This window comes from Grampus griseus, assembly GCF_964374135.1.
Source record: "Grampus griseus genome assembly, chromosome: X".
NCBI lineage: Eukaryota > Metazoa > Chordata > Mammalia > Artiodactyla > Delphinidae > Grampus > Grampus griseus.
Genome location: NC_138999.1, coordinates 114,508,267 through 114,524,861, shown reverse-complemented (window position 1 = coordinate 114,524,861; position 16,595 = coordinate 114,508,267). Strand labels below are relative to the sequence as shown.

Sequence of the window (16,595 nt, the reverse complement as noted above, 5' to 3'; positions counted from 1 at the left end):
CCCTCTTTCCTGTGCTCCAGGAAGCTCCCAGGTAAACTCTTTAGCCTTGAGGTAAGAGGGAATGACTCAAGGAACATTACGCTTTAAGACAACACCTGATGAAATTGCTTAACCAAGTAGTAACTCACCCACGATGAAACCTTTAGACATTACTAGGCAGGTACTTATAGGTGGGAGAGAGAGGGTGTACTAGTTTCCGAGGGCTGCCAGAACAAATGACCTGAAATTTGCTGGCTTAAAACAACTGAGTTGATTAGCTCACAGTTCTGGAGGCCAGAAGTACAAAATCAAGGTGTCCGCAGGGCTGCATTCCCTCCAAGGGCTCTGGGAGGGTCCTTCCTGGCCTCTTCCGGCTTCTGTGGGCTCCAGGCCTTCCTCGGCTTGTGGCTGCATCATTCCAATGTCTGCCTCTGTCTTCACATGGTCTTCTGTTCTTCCTGTGTCTCTCCTCTGTGTGTCATTCATAAGGACATGTCATGGGATTTAGGGCCCACCTGGGTTATCCAGGATGACCGCATCTTGAGATCCTTAATTTAATTACATCTGCAAGACCCTTTTTTTCCAAATAAGGTCACATTCACTGGTTCTAGGGGTTAGTACATGGACATAATCTTTTGGGGGGGCACCGTTCAGTCCACTACAGAAGAGAACTTTCTGGGTCTCTTGAATCATCCCAATTTACCAGAGTTCTCTACTCTAAGGGGAACTTGTTCTAGGGAAGCAGGAAATGAAGGCATGTGTTTGGGAAACATTAAATAGGAGTTTAATTCTCACAACCACCTTGAGAGGTAGGTGTTATTGTTCCTGTTTTATAGATAAGGAAGCTGAGGCTCAGAGATTCAGTAACTTGCCTAAGATCACACAGCTGTTACGTGGTGAAGCTGGGATTCACAACCTGGTCTGATTCCAGAGTCCTTCCCTTTGCTATTGCGTGCCATCCATCAGGAAGCTGTCTGACATTAGTTGGCCTCTGGAGACAAAGGGGTATACAAAAGGGAATGTGGTTATTACATGGGGTGAAGCACTGAAAAGGCTGAGTTGTTGGTCTTTGCCTTGGCCTCATATCCATGTTCATGTATAGCTATTGTCAAGTGCTATTGACAGAGCCTTCTTAGAAGGGCAGAGGCAGGTCTTTTGCTTCTTTTGTGTCCTCCCAATGCCTAGTCTAGAATGGGCTTAGTGACTATTGATTGACCTATAGTTGGAAGCAGACTCTCAGACCTGAAATTGTCTGCAGGGTCATCTAGTCAGGCCCAGATCTGAAAAGGTATTTGGTTGAGTCGCACAGCTGATTTGGTAGCAGAACAGATAATAACACTTTAGGGAAGGGTTCTTCCCCCGGCCCATGTGATTTCATACACAGGGGAAATGGCCTAGCACTTAGATTGGGCCTAGGGTGTTGAAATTCTCAGCTATGCTTCAGGTCTGCGTATTTGAACATTGTATCTGAAAAATAAAAATTATACATCTCCTAAAAGATGGGATCTCCGCTACTTATCTGAGTAGAATAACAACTAGTGAAAGAGTGACTAGGGGGAGACAGGAAAATTGCCTTGGTTTAGTCCCTCTGGCAGAATTCTAAAAGATTCTTTATCCTGGAACTTCCCTGGTGGCACAGTGGTTAAGAATCCACCTGCCGATGCAGGGGACACGGGTTCGAGCCCTGGTCTGCGAAGATCCCACAGGCCCCGGAGCAACTAAGCCCGTGCACCACAACTACTGAGCCTGCGCTCTATAGTCCGCGAGCCACAACTCCTGAGCCCGCGTGCCACAACTACTGAAGCCTGCACGCCTAGAGCCTGTGCTTCGCAACATGAGAAGCCACCGCCATGAGAAGCCCGTGCACCACAACGAAGAGTAGCCCCCTCTCGCCGCAACTAGAGAAAGCCCGCGTGCGGCAACGAAGACCCAATGCAGCCAAAAATAAATAAATAAAAAGATTCTTTATCCCAACTGGCATATCCTCCAACCCAATTTTGTTTTTATTAGGGTTTTTACCCTGTCTAAATAATGTGGGGGGGGGTGCTGGAGGGAAGAGAAGAAGGGTGAAGAGGAGGTGAGAGAGAACTCCATTTTGGGCTCTGAGGATTCTTTAGTTTTCCTGGAATACTGTTCTTCTACGATTTGCTCTATTAGCATCAATTAATCTGACCTGGTTCCTTTAAAACTGAACTCTCTTGAAGTTCTGGCATTGTTTCCAAGTCAAAGGGGAGGACATCAAGCCCAAACGTCAGCGAGCCCCTTGAGATACAAAGATAAGTCAGTCAAGGGTCTTTCCCTGAAGGAACTTAAATCTAGTGAAGATAAGGCATGCAAATGTAACCATGATGCAAGTTAGAGAGTGTGAGAAGTGTCTTTATAAAGGATGCAGAGTGCTATGGGAATTCAAAGGACAGAAAGCTTTTGGAGTGCATCTCTGCCCCTGCGAACACTCTCTCCTGTGAGAATCCAATCCATAGATAAGTCAGAGTCAATTATACCTCAGGAAAGCTGGAAAAAAATGTAAAAAGACAACAACAAAAAAAAAATAGCCAAAGATAACTAGGAATCCTCTGGTGGTGGGGCTCACATACTCCTCCTTATCCGGCCCCAGCTACTTTCCACCAGCTCGCTTTTCCCTCTAGCCTTACCAGGTTCCTTGGCAATGCCTGTATATGCCACCCACTTTCACACGCCTGTGTCTTTGCTCCGTTTTTATTTTTATTTTTATTTTTTTTTTTTTGCGGTACGTGGGCCTCTCACTGTTGTGGCCTCTCCTGTTGCGGAGCACAGGCTCCGGACGCGCAGGCGCAGCGGCCATGGCTCACGGGCCCAGCTGCTCCGCGGCATGTGGGATCTTCCCGGACCGGGGCACGAACCCGTGTCCCCTGCATCGGCAGGCGGACTCTCAACCACTGCGCCACCAGGGAAGCCCTGCTCCGTTTTTAAGAAGGAGAACGATGTGATCAGATATATACTTTAGCAACGTCTCTCTCCAGCTTGGGTGGAAGAGAGGGTAGAGGCAGGAAGGCCAGTTTAGAGGCTGTAATAGTTTTCCAAGTGAAAAGAGGTGAGGTGATGAGGCCAGGATGGAAAGAAGATGAATGATGAGGGACATTTAAAAAGCATAACCAGTAGGATTTAGTGACAGTTGGCTATAGGGGATGAAGGTGAATGAGGTGTCCAGAGTGACCTAGAAGTTTCTAGTTATTGATAGTTTGGGAGTCCATTTCCTGGACCAATCTGTGAACCCCAGGGCAGGGACTGTGTCCTGTTCGTTACTGTATTCCTTGGGTTGGGCAGAGACCCTAGCACAAAGTAGGCATTCTGTAAATGTTGTATGAATGAATTGTTCACCACTTTGGCAGGCTGAATGTAATCAGTGAATTTGTGTTCCCAGAGCACATGTTTGACTGCTGCTTGGGAATGTGGTCCAGAAAGAACCTCTTTGTGGGAGAGTGTAGTGATCTAGGGATTCAACCTTTACTGGGCATGAAATGATATGCAGTTAATTGACAGTTGGCAGTAGAGATAAAGGTAATTCGTTCTTTAATTCTCAGGCTTATCTCCAGGGTTGCTTTAAACTCCCAGTACTCCAGTGTGGTAGCAACATTTTGGCCTGCCTTTTACAGAGGCAGAGTCTGTCACGGCCCCAGGCATGATCTTTGCTTTAAAGTCTGAGCTCGTGATACCCAGGTGTGCCCTCTGCAAGGTCATGTTCTTTCAGGCTAAATAACAGAAGGGTAACCTTCATCTGGGTTCCCTAAGACGATTTCTTCCACCAGCAATCCTCACTTTCCCCACTGGTTTCAAATGCAGCCATTTCTTTCATCTGTATTCCTATCTTGATTAGTAAGAAATTAATGAGCATGTAAGATTTGATTTAGATAATGATTAATTAGGGGAAAAGGCACCGTTCTAATAGCAAGTCACTGTTATATGCTAAGGAAATTAGTTAATATTTCTGGATGGCAAATTGACTTGTCCTCTGTTAAAAAGAAAACCTTTTAGAAATGGTTGATACGTTATTTTTTCGTTCATTTGTAGAGCAACCTGCACTTAATCCTTTGGATAATTCTAATAGACATCTATTATTTTCCCTATAAGTCATGAAGCAAACCAGTTTTGGATATCATTCATTCCTTTGTTTAATATTACTTTAATGATAATATTACATTATTATTTTTAGCACAGCATACTTTCGTTAGCAAAAAAGTCTGCCATTCATAAAGCAGACCTTGGCAATAAAATGTGTGAAATCATCATACACACACACACACACACGTATATATATGGAAAAGATTTCAGTTTTCATTGTTACTGAGCCCTGACGATTTAGTCTCTTCTGTTGCTGTTTGAATATGTTCTATCTGCTTTTAGAAAAGTATAAGGATCAAGGTCTACATTAATACTTCTTCTGTTCTTTAGTGTGTTTTTAAATGTGATTTTTGACAATTTATAGTCATTAGCTAAAATTGCAGTGTAGTAAAATAACTAACATATAGAACATAATAAAGGTAATTGGAGAATCGGAGGGCTGGACGTGACCTTGAGGGGTTATTTAGCTCATTTCCCAATTTCAAGCTGTAAGACTAATCTTCCTAAACAGCACCCTTCATCATATTATACCTCTGCTTGAGACTCAACAGTGGTTCTTTAGCGTCCATGGAGTCAAGCCCATAGTCTTTTGTCTGCATTCAAGGCCCTTCACGCTCTGGCCCATCTTGCCTGATAAGCTAGCTATACCCCAGATTCTAGTTTCTCTCCAGGCAGGTTAATTTTGCCCCACTATTCCACAGGTGCCAAATGCATTTCACCCATTGGCCTTCTCATCTTTTACCGTGTAGCTCAAGCCCTACCTCCTCCTGGAAGTCTTCTTTGACCCCTAGAGCCTCTGGCGAGCATGTACTTATCTAGCAAATGTTGTCTATAGTACATATCTGAAAATTCCACTTTATTGAAATATAATTTATAAATAATAAAGTACACTCATTTTGAGTGAAGAATTTACTGAGTTTTGACAACTTTATATACCCATGTAACTACCACCCCAATTAAAATATAGACTATTTCTGTCACCTCAGAAAATATACTGCATATTTTGTCACCTAACCATATATCAGCTTTTACTGTTCTCTAGCTATTTTTGTGTGTGAAAGTCTGGTCTCTTAGCATGAATTTGTTTTTTGTTTATTTTAATTTTACTTAACATATATTGAATATTTACCTTGTACCAAGTAGGCTAAGAGCTTTACATGCATAATCTCACTCAGTCCTTGCAACAGCTCTGCAAGGTAAGTCGTATTGATAATAGGGACGAAAAGGCGTGTAGAGGTTACATAATCTACCCTTGGTTGCAAGCTAGTAAGTGGTGGGGCTAGGACTAAATTGTAAGCTACTTGACCAGAGGGACCATAAGTGTTTTGCCTACCATGATGCTGGCCTCCAGGCCGTTAATACTTACTGACTTGGAATAAAATCCAATAGAACAGATACAATTAAACAGCCTCATGTATAGTTTTCACTGTCCTCTTCCAATTAGGAACAGAGCTCAGGCCTGGAATGGGGTCTCCAAGTGAGTGTGGTGCACCTGTGACTGCATGGCAGAGAGGAGCCAAAGTCCCAGTCCTGGTGGAGGTGGCTAAGGGAAACCAGAAGCAGTCTAAAATGTCAAGTCCTTGAATGGAGCCCCAAAGAGTCAGAACTAGGCCCAAAGGAGAGAGTCTGTGTTATAGGTCAAGAAGGCAAGGCCACAGGTAGCCAAACCTAAGAGACCCCCTTACACAAGAGTACACATCAGGAGGGAGCTTTCGGTGGACCACCTGTGATTCAGCCTCTGGAATGGAAAGCAACTGGTAAGGGTGCCCAGCTTGAATACACATGGGAATAATCCTCCAGAGAAAGGCTTCCATAACTCAAATATCCCTTCTCAGTTGTAAGACCCAGAACTGGGCCCACTGTGCAAGCGAGACATTGTCTCAAAATAACTAGAAATAAATTACTTTATAGTTTCTTCAAGCGAAACATCTATTTGTGAATCTTCAAGATGTTTGGAAATTGATTTTTGTGGTATTTTAATATATTTTTCCAAGATCAAAGCATACAGATGTAACATTTTCAGGGTCATCTGTCTCCACTCCTCCTTTTTAGATCAGACAGAAAGTGTTCTTTCTGTGTTCTCAGTCTGCAGCCCTCATTAATGCACCACTACATGCACAGGGCTGCCTGAGATCGCCGGGGCATCCCAAAGGAGATGGGAGTCATTCTCTGCTCTTCAGGAACTAAAAATCTAGGAGAGGAGATTATAGTATGAAGGTACTTTTTAACCCTCCAGAATAAATGGGAACTAGCAACCCTGTAATGACTTCAGTTATTTTATTTTATTTTTTTAGCATCTGGGAATGCAACTTATTAAGCCCTAAAGAGTTGAACCTTTCTGACTCATTCGAATAGTCAATTGCTAAGTCTTCTCCTTATCTCCATCCCAGGCTATGGTGCTTGTCTCTATTCCCATTTCCCAGCTGAGTTCCATTTTTACAAAAAAAAAAAAATGTGAGCATCTCTTTGCCGAGTGTGGTCCGTGATTACTTTTCCTTCCCATCTAATAAAGGAGCTATTTTCCCTTAACCTTCTTTTGTTCCTGACATACTTAAAGAATGCTTTGCTACTTACTATGTCTTTTGTAAGTTACATCTTATTTCTTGAATTGGCCTTTCTGCTTTTATTCACACAAGTATGTACCAGTTCTCAGTGTACCTCCTTAGTCATTTGCCCTCGGTTCTACTTTTTATTCATCCCACTTGGGATTTGGTGCCCAGAGTAATTCTTTGTTTTGTTGATAAGGATTCCCCTCTAAATTCTTTCTCTACTTCTTTCTGTTTTGTGTGTTCTTTCTGTCTTGTTTCTTTCATGGGCATGTTCATGCATTAAAATGCTTATATTTCATTTTTGTCATTTCATTTAGGTGTGTCTAGCTCTCCTGGCCCACTTTGTTCCTTATGCTATCATGTACTGAGGCTTATTTTAAGCTGGCCTGTGAGTTATATGAAATTTACTTAAAACAAAATGTTTTTCCCTTGGGCATTTATTTCTCTCCTTCCTGGTTTGGAAATCGTGAATTCTTATCAGAAATCGTGAATTCTTATCAGTTTATAGATGTTTTATTTCCTCAAATCTATAGCTAACTCTTAGCCCCCAGATCAGTTATACTGGTTTATTGATTAACCAGGCTGTGATAAGTTGGTGGGAGGATAGATATTGCTATATATACATTTCTTATATTTGGATATAACACGTACCTTTCTTCATGACATCTGACATGTTTTCCCATAAGTTCTCATTTGAGGTTTTAGTCCTTTAAAGATTTTGGCTAACCGAACTCCTGAGGTCGTAGGAGTTTATACAATGATGAGACTTGACCACCTCAGGGAAGGGGGGTACCCCTATGCATGCTCTAAGTTACTTCATGAATTATCGTATTAAGGCAAACCAAACTGGCGTCATGGTCATTTAAAGAGTCATTCCTGGGCTTCTGTTGGTACATTGAGTGGCAGTTTGTTACCTTCTAAGATGCAAGCAACTCACAGCGCTTCACAAAGAGAAGATCTGAGCCCTATTATTTTATAACTCCCACTAGCTAGAGCTGGTGGGAGTTAGAACAGTACCAACAGCCACCCTGCCAAATAAACCCTACCATTCTTGAAAACTGGAAATCATCACCAATGGAAATTTAGCAACACAAAGAATTTTATCTATAACATTTGATTTTATGAATGTATGCAAATACAGTCATTTTAAACCACACACTATTTAGGCATCAGTATACTAAGAAAATAAACTGGTGTTTGGAAAGTACCTGCTATATAGGATTTTTCATATCTACACATGTGTCCCAACTACCCTTGTTTAAATCTAGATTAGCCACTTGTCCCCAAGGGGACTCTTTCCCTACTTGGTCCAATAAACTGAGTCAGTTTCTACTTCTAGAATGGCATTACATTTTGTAACCTCACGTAGAAAGAACACAGTGAGCTAGAACTAGCTCTGTTTTTTTTCTTTTTCTGAAGATAATCATAAAGCCTTTGAACTTAGACCCTAGTTAAAATCGGTTTAAGGCTCGTATATGAGATTGACATTTATAGGAGATAAATCTGAACTCTGCGTCTCCAGACCCCAAATTGTGTTTTGACACATTAAACATCACCTTTCCATCCAGTACTACAAACTGCAGTGCTGCGTTAGGTTTGGTGATACACGTTATCCATGCTCTCCTTTACTACTTTTGTCAGCAGCTCCCTTAAGGAGGAGGAAGCAGAGAGCTTGGAGTCAATACTGTGGACTCCAGCAGTGACGTCTTGTGAGGTTGAACTTGATGAATTTCATTCCTCAATGAAGAAAACTTGGACACATACATTAGGGCCATGATAACTGGAATTCCTAGGGAAATCAGAGATTGTAACAAAAGTAAATTTTCTGGTAACTTAGGGCTAACTAGTTCCCCCCACCTTTTTTAAAAAAAAAACAAACACCTCAGTCATTGAAAAGCTGTCTAAAACGTCTGAATATGCTTTCTAGCCTCACTTCAGTAAGATTTGATGTTTATTATGAAAGCTTACTTTGCCGAGGACTTTATGGAACTTTGGGGGTGTCCACCCTTGGGGGGATATCCCATATACATGTTTTGTCATCCTAGATAACTATGTCGCTTTATCCCACCCAGTTATATGCACTAGGTATTCATCTCTGTTAACCCCTCTAGACAGTGTGCTCCTTGGGATAAGGACCATGTGTCTCTTGTTGAAAGCTGTACCTCTACCATGTAGCACAGTGCTTGGCACACAGAAGATATGTTAGACTGGGTCCTCTGAGAAGCAGATGCCAATATAGCACTAGATGTGCAAGAAGTTTCTTGGGGAAAACACTTGGGAAGGAAATGAGCCGTTCGACTGTGGTGTAGGTCTGACCCCTTTGGAGGAGAGAGGGAAGGAAGGAAGGTTGAGTAGAGAGAATGTAAACTGCAGTACAGTTTTAAGAAAGTTTTGTCAGGGTCAGTGGGGAGTCCTCAAGCCAAAATGCCTTGTCAGCAAAGTCCTGTGTCTCACAGGACTTGGCATCTTTGCCATGCTGTCATTGGCTGGGAGCAGCCCCTAGGGGTTGTGGCCTGGGCACGACATGGCGTTGAATTTAGAGCACAGCCGCTGGGACCGTTCGGCAGTTATACTCCCTGTGGTAGGAGGTCTGAGATGCACATTTTCATGGCCACCACAGAAGAGCTCAACAAATGCTTATTGAAGGGAAAGTTTGAGTAAAACAGGAGTTACAGAAGAAGAAGGAGATTGGACTTAAATATGCATTGAGCCCTAATATTTGCTAGTATTGGTAGAGGATATAAAATCTTGGACTCTCCGTTGCTTCCCTCATTTCTCCTCAAATGTCGCCTTATGAAAGAAGCCATCCCTGATTACCCTACATAAATAGAAGCGTCCCTGCAATCACCACATTCCCTATCTACCTTACTTTTAAACATTAGAAAACAGCAGCTATATTGAGGTATAATTGACATACCATAAGCTATACATATTTTAAGGGTGCAGTTTGATAAATTTGATACATGTTTACAGCCATGAAACAATCATCACAATCAAAATAATGAACATATCTATCACTCCTCCAAATTTCCTCACTCTCACCTGCTGAACTGCTTCATCTCCGCCAACAACCGCTGAACTGCTTTCTGTCACCATAGATTAACTTTCCCTTTCTAGCTGGAACCATACAGTATGTAATTTTTAAAATTTGGTTTCTTTCACCGAGCATAATGTTTTCGGGGTTCATCCGTGTGGTGGCATGTATCAATAGTTTATTTCTTTTTATGGCTGAGTAGTATTCCATTGTGTGTGTATACCACAGTTTGTTTTCCCTTCCTTACTTAGTTTTATTTTCTCTGTAGTACTTATCACTGCTTGACCTTACATATGTAGTTTGTTGTCTCCCAGAATATAAGCTCCACGAGGGCAGGGACCTTACAGACTGCTGTATCCACAGTGCTTGTCAGATAGTGGATACCCAATAAAATATTTGTTGAATGACTCTCACCTACTCCCATGGCTTCAATTTTCTTTTATATGCTGATGACTTCCACGGATACAGAAGTGTGTTGAGTCACCAGCGAAGAGCTGAAAACAACAAAAAGGGTTTTTTTTTATGGGGAAACCTGGTAGATGATAATCATTAACTGAGGTACGGAATACAGGAGATGGAACTTGTGTGTTCATATGGGATATATTGAGTTCAGTTTGGGGTCTGCTGAATCTGAGATTCCCACAGAGTAGTTGAAAATGTGGGATTTTGGAGCTCAGAAGAACGGTGAAGGCAGGATTAGAGAGTTCAGCAATCACAGGGGTTAGGTAAGATCATTGGGGTTGGGCAGAGATGTAGAATGAGAAAGAGGGTCAACAACATTTATGTGATCGGCAGACGAAGAGGAAGCAAGAAAAGATAGATAAGAATAGCCATAGTGGGACTTCCCTGGTGGTCCAGCAGGTAGGACTCCGCGCTCCCAATGCAGGGGGCCTGGGTTCTATCCCTGGTCAGGGAACTAGATCCCACCTGCATGCCACAACTAAGGGTCTGCATGCCACAACTAAAAGAACCTGTGTGCAGCAGTGAAGACCCAGCACAGCCAAAATAAATAAATTAAATAAGTAAATATTTAAAAAAATATATATATATATATAAGAATAGCCATAGCAGTGGGGGGGCGGTGTATGGGGTGTGTGTGGATAGGTTTAGTGAACTGGGTAGATTCGCTAAAGCAAGGCGGGGGGAGTGTTTTAAGGAGGGATTGGTTAACTGTGAGGACTGCAAAGGGTCACATTGGTTGAGGACTGAGAAGAGGTTCTGATTCCCTAACTTTGGGATAATCAAGAAGAGTATTCATTTGGCAAATCTTTATCGAGATACAGAAATAAAAAAGCATTCTGCATCATAAGGGAGCTCAGGAATTCAGAGGAGCGGGAGGTTGGCATTTGTGCTAGAGCTAGAATTGTTGAGTTGTAAGGGATTTGGGTGGTTGAATGTTAATGTTGGCAACATTGGATTGCCCAGACATACATTTCATTAGGAAATCATAACTGGAAGTTTGAAAGTGGCTTCTTGCTTGTGTTTTCATTCATAAATTATAATCAAGAAAAAGAAATTGTAGGAGTGAAGATTGGTCTTTTAACAGACAAATTAAATACTGGTGTTCAGTGACGTATACTTTGTGCTATAAATTAGTTTATACAGCATTTATGAGTCAAACCTAGACAATTAATTCTTACAGTTATTCAAAAGGAATCAGTCATAAAGATAATAGGGAGAAAGCAGGGATTAGTTAAGGTAAACGCTGATTTTGGATAATCAAGATTTTACTGTGTTTTACAAGAAATGCATTGTTTTGCCTTGTTTGCCTCGTGTGTGTGTGTGTGTGTGTGTGTGTGTGTGTGAGACTGTGCTTACTGAAACATGAAAAACTTGTTTGTTTCAGGATCAGATTTGCAAGTATGTCTCCCCAAGGGCCCAACATGCTGCTCAAGAAAGATGGAAGAAAAATACCAACTAACAGCACGATTGAACATGGAACAACTGCTTCAGTCTGCAAGTATGGAGCTCAAGTTCTTAATTATTCAGAATGCTGCAGTTTTCCAAGGTGAGTTCTGGGGATCATTTGAGATGTGCTGCTCAATGGCATCATTATTTGGGCACTGGGCTTTCAAATGCTAAGTATAATTTATAAATTACCATTCCAACATTAATACTTGTCATAAAAACCTCCCAGTGAGGGACTTCCCTGGTGGTGCAGTGGTTGCGAATCCGCCTGCCTATGCAGGGGACACGGGTTCGATCCTTGGTCCGGGAAGATTCCATATGCTGTGGAGAAACTAAGCCCGTGCGCCACAGCTACTGACCCCTCAAGCCACAACTAGAGCCTGTGCTCTGCAACAAGAGAAGCCCGCATGCCTAGAGCCTGTGCTCTGCAACAAGAGAAGCCACTGCAGTGAGAAGTCCACGCATGGCACCGAAGAGTAGCCCCAGCTCGCCGCAACTAGAGAAAGCCCGCATGCAGCAATGAAGACCCAACACAGCCAAAAAATAAATAAAAATTAAAATTAAAAAAAAAACAACAAACCTCCCAGTGAGAGATTCTGGTTAAGGAAAAACATGGTTTTTAGAGAAGCTGCATTACAATCTTTGGAAAGGTGGGTATTGTCAAAAATCATTGTCTAAGGACATTCTGTTTACCTGTATGTAAAGGATGAAATCTCTGAAGAAAGAATAAATGGTACTTTCCCTCCACTAGCCCATAAAACTTGTTTAAAAAACAAAAATGTTTACTTAAATACCAGCTTTCTCCAGGAGTTAGTTGGATATTTGTGGAACATGCACAAGCTCTTTCTGACCACTGGGACTGTTTCCATCTAAGAGGGAAAAACTGGCTTAATGGCCCTACATTTTCTCATTTGTGTGAGTGATTATCCTTTCTCTTTTTCTGAGTCTCAGTCCTTAATATACCTGTGTACGACTGTAAAAGATAGCTGTTGTGGTGTTACCAGAATGGGTAGGAAATTACATTTCTCCTTATTAACTTGTAGGACTGTCATAGCTGGATGGGGAGTATCTCCCTTGATTCAGAGACCCAGCTAGGAGGATGATGGTAGTGGTGAGAGCAAACACTTATATAGCATTATGTGCTAGGTACTCTTTGAAGTGTTTTACATATATTAATTCATTTAATCCTCACAGTAAACCCTATGAAGTAAGTAGTATTATTAGTTTCCCCATTTTATGGATGAAAACTCAAGGCACAGAATGGTTAAGTAACTTGCCCAAGGTCACACAACTAATAAATGGGGAAAGTAGGATTTCAACCCAGTTGGCCTGGCTCTCAGAGTGTATGCTTTTAACTACCTCATTATGCCACTTCCTGTGAAAGAAAGTTAATTATGGATATTGGGGCTTTCTTCTATCCTTCCTTAAGCAGATGGAATCAGCTGCCTTTTTCTTGTCCCATAAGGAGAGAATTGGCACCTTTATAAGAATTAACCTGTTTGAATTGTAAGGTGGGTTGATTATAGTTTCTTTTGCATATTATAATGAAATACTTAGAATAAGCTGAGAAAATTATTCAAATTAGCTAATAAAACATACATTCACAACAGTTTCTTGGGTCAAAGCCTCGGGATGTTGGGTTGATTATATGAAGTATAATACAGAAGCTTGAAGTATTTGTTAACCTATTTATGCAGTCAGACTCTTGTGAAGAGTTTGTTGAGACTAACAATTTGGCAAAAGAATGAATAATTTAAGCTCATTTTAAAAATACATGTACCATTCATGTACTTCTTAGATTGATTTTTGGAGCTGATCTACTAGCTGAAAGTAGGGTGATAAGAAGTGATGTGACATGAGGATCTAGTTGAAGTGGAGGGCTGAATCTTACTCTATGGGCTGTGGAGGGGCTTTTCTAGAATGGAGTATTTGTGATTTGTTTCATTCCCAGAATAACCAAGCCCACAGATGTTATCTTACCATTGCCTGGCTGGATGGGGGTGGTGGAGTGATCACGCTGGTATTCTAGCGTGAAGAGTAGCTGACGTGGCTGTCTATCTGAGGGCCTTGCATGTCAGCATTCACATCTCTGTCCAGTTCTGCATTTTGCATGTTGTGTTTTCTAGTTCTGGAACAGCATAAGACTAAGAGAGAAAGGAAGTTTTGACAAGATTTTGATTGGATTAGCTTCCAGATATGGCTGCTATAGAATGGAAGCTGAACGCTTGTCATGTGAACAGAGGGTAGGGAGTAGGGGGGCAGCACCTACTCGTTCTCTGTTTCTCTCATACACACACACACACACACACACACACACACACACACACACATACATATAAATATATTATTTCTCAAATTGTGGGGGCAGGCAGAAGGACAACCCTAGCAAAGGAACACGGAGACAACTAATGTCTGAACTCATTGCCGGTGCCTTCTACCTTGTCACCATATGTACTCATTCTTTATCTTGTCTCATTCTCTCTTCTTATTCTTTTCCTGCTTCGCTCTTAGAAAAAATAAACCCCATAAGAACCAAATAAAACATGGTCCCAGACCTCAAGGCAATTATGCCATGTTTGTAGAGACATTGCCCCAAATCCTTTCTGTAGGATTGTCTCCTTGTCTGGAGAGACAAGACTAAAATCAGGGACTGCTACAAGATGATGTATTACTGATTGCTGAGAAAAAGAGAGTATCCACTTTTTTCTTATAACTACTTAGTAGTCCAATGAATTTAATTGGCGGACACAGTTGCTTTTTCCCTAAAATACACCCCCTCCCCAAGATTCTGGTAGAACAAATTGTTGAGAAAATTGCTCCAGTACTTAACTCCTATGAAATTTGATGTGAGCTGTTTTCACCACGTGAAATTGAAGATAGCTCATCTTGATATTGGCCTAGATCCACAATCTCTTTAGGGTTCCTTCACTAGTTCACATTGGGGGTATTAAGCAGTGAGTGCTTTCTGCAAATATGTGCACAGTTCCACGAGCAATCCTTACTGCCTCGATTTGGAGTTTATGTCTTCGTTTGCAGGAAGCCTTTGCCCTCATAAATGAGCCTGGGAACCTTTGCTACAGTAGTTGGAGTGCTCTATTGCTAATGTTGTCTTGATAATGATTGAAGCATTTAAAAAAGTTGTTCTTTATTTTCCATCTTTGCATTGCCTCGTTTCCTAAACTTAATTTACTTTGATGCGCTTAGTAAAATGGGGCAGCACAATCGTTTTTTGTTTCTGCTTAATTAATTCTTTTTTGAAAAACTTCGCTGAAAGTAGATTTTCTTCTCTCTTTTTCTTCTCCCCTACCTAATAATGATGATGATGATGATGATAATAGTGACAGTTATATTAAGTGCCTACTATATGATGCTTACTTTTACATAATTATCTCATTTAATTTTCCCAGCAGCTCTATGAGGTTCATACTGTAATTATCTCCATTTTACAGATGAGGAAACTCATTGATGCCACAGCTTCTTCCAAGCCATCATGTGACATGGTTTTCCTGTTCTTAGTGTGCTTGAAGTAAAACAAAATTAAGAAATTGTAGGATTTGTGGTCCTTGAGAAGAAAAATGGGATAGAATTCTGAGTTTTTCATCATATCTCCACCACCTCTACACTTTCGAACCTTGAGTTCTGTGTTCCTTGTAGAATTTCATTATAACTTTCAACCTTGTACCATCAGGAACTATTTGGGGTATGTCCGGGTTTTTTCTGTACGTTGGAGGATTCCAGTCTTCCCCAGGGTACCACTGACCTTGAGTGAGAACAGACTCTTCAGAATGCAGCAACACTTCGCTTTTCTGGAAGTTGTCTCTCTCACAACTTGAACTTTCTTTATCAGAGAGGAGAAATGGTGGTTAAGCAGAAAACATCTCCGTTCACCTAAAACGACGTGGAGCTCCTGCTTCATGTACTTGTCTCATCTGAGAGCTCCTGGGTCCTTGTTCAGAGCCTACTACCGTTCTGAATTTATGCACAGTCTTTACGAGCTTGATTCTCTAGTTTTCCAGCCGGTAGTAGATAAGCAGTTAACTAGAAGGGCTTTGAAAGACTGCCAGAGGGAGGTACATATGAGCAGCAAGAAGCTAACGAGTGACAGTAAGAGTGGAGGACATAAAAGTGACTCAAGAACTCACTGAATGTGGCAGTTGGGGGCATTTTATAGAGGAGTATATCCCTACCTGTCTCAGTAGCCCCTATGTTATAATAGATCCAACAACTAATGTTCCTAGTGATGGCTGTGAATTGATAAGGAAAGATCAAGTTATGTTCACTGTTTTTCCGTTAATATTTCCATTTTGAATGGCTAAAAATATTTTTGGTGCTTCAAGGCAATGGAAGAAACACTGGACTTGGAGTCAGAAAAATCTAAGTTCTAATTCTAGTTCTCTGTTTATGGCCTTTATGACTTTGGGTGGTTACTGTATTATCTAGACAGCTCATTTTTGTGGACCACTTCACCCCACATGGGGCCAGGTAAATGATGCGTTACCATTACAGACATAATCCCAGACAAAGCTGGACTTCATGATGTAATTCAACAACTTTTGCCCCATGTAGATGACGTTGAAGCAGCTCCAGTGCACAGGTGAGAGAGCACTTAGGCAAAGGACCCTTTGAAAGAGGGGTTTATTTTATGCATTCTTAGATGTGAAGCTGAGCTGTTTGAAATATCAATACTTCCAGGAGCAATCCTTTTTTCAGCTTCCTGAAGCTTCTCTTCCAAATATACCTATCTGGTATATTTTACACACAAGCAAGAGGCTAGATCACGCAGGCGTTGTTGTGTTCCGGCCATATTTTCGTTGCATTTTCTGGTGCACGCTATCATGGCAGAGAGGAGGAAAAGCGCTATCTTCATCCAGCGTTGGAAGGCTTTCTCCTACCTGCTGTCTCTGGAGGAGATGAAGGGGGAGGAAGCAGTGTTGCTGTGCGTCTTCTCTTTCTCTGCTCCCTTATTTTCTGTTTCCATCTGCTCTTGGCAGTTCTACTTTTTTTCTGTCAGATTCCTGTCTCTCCCA

At 41.5% G+C, this 16,595-nt stretch overlaps 1 protein-coding gene across 1 annotated transcript in view; it reads left to right on the top strand.

Moving 5' to 3' along the window:
• Positions 1-16,595, top strand: part of GPC3 (glypican 3) — a 442,885-nt gene that overhangs the window by 19,167 nt on the left and 407,123 nt on the right. The window contains exon 2 of the mRNA XM_082681955.1: positions 11,507-11,668. Within this exon, the coding sequence (XP_082538081.1) occupies positions 11,507-11,668 (162 nt within the window). The remainder of the gene's footprint in view (positions 1-11,506; positions 11,669-16,595) is intronic.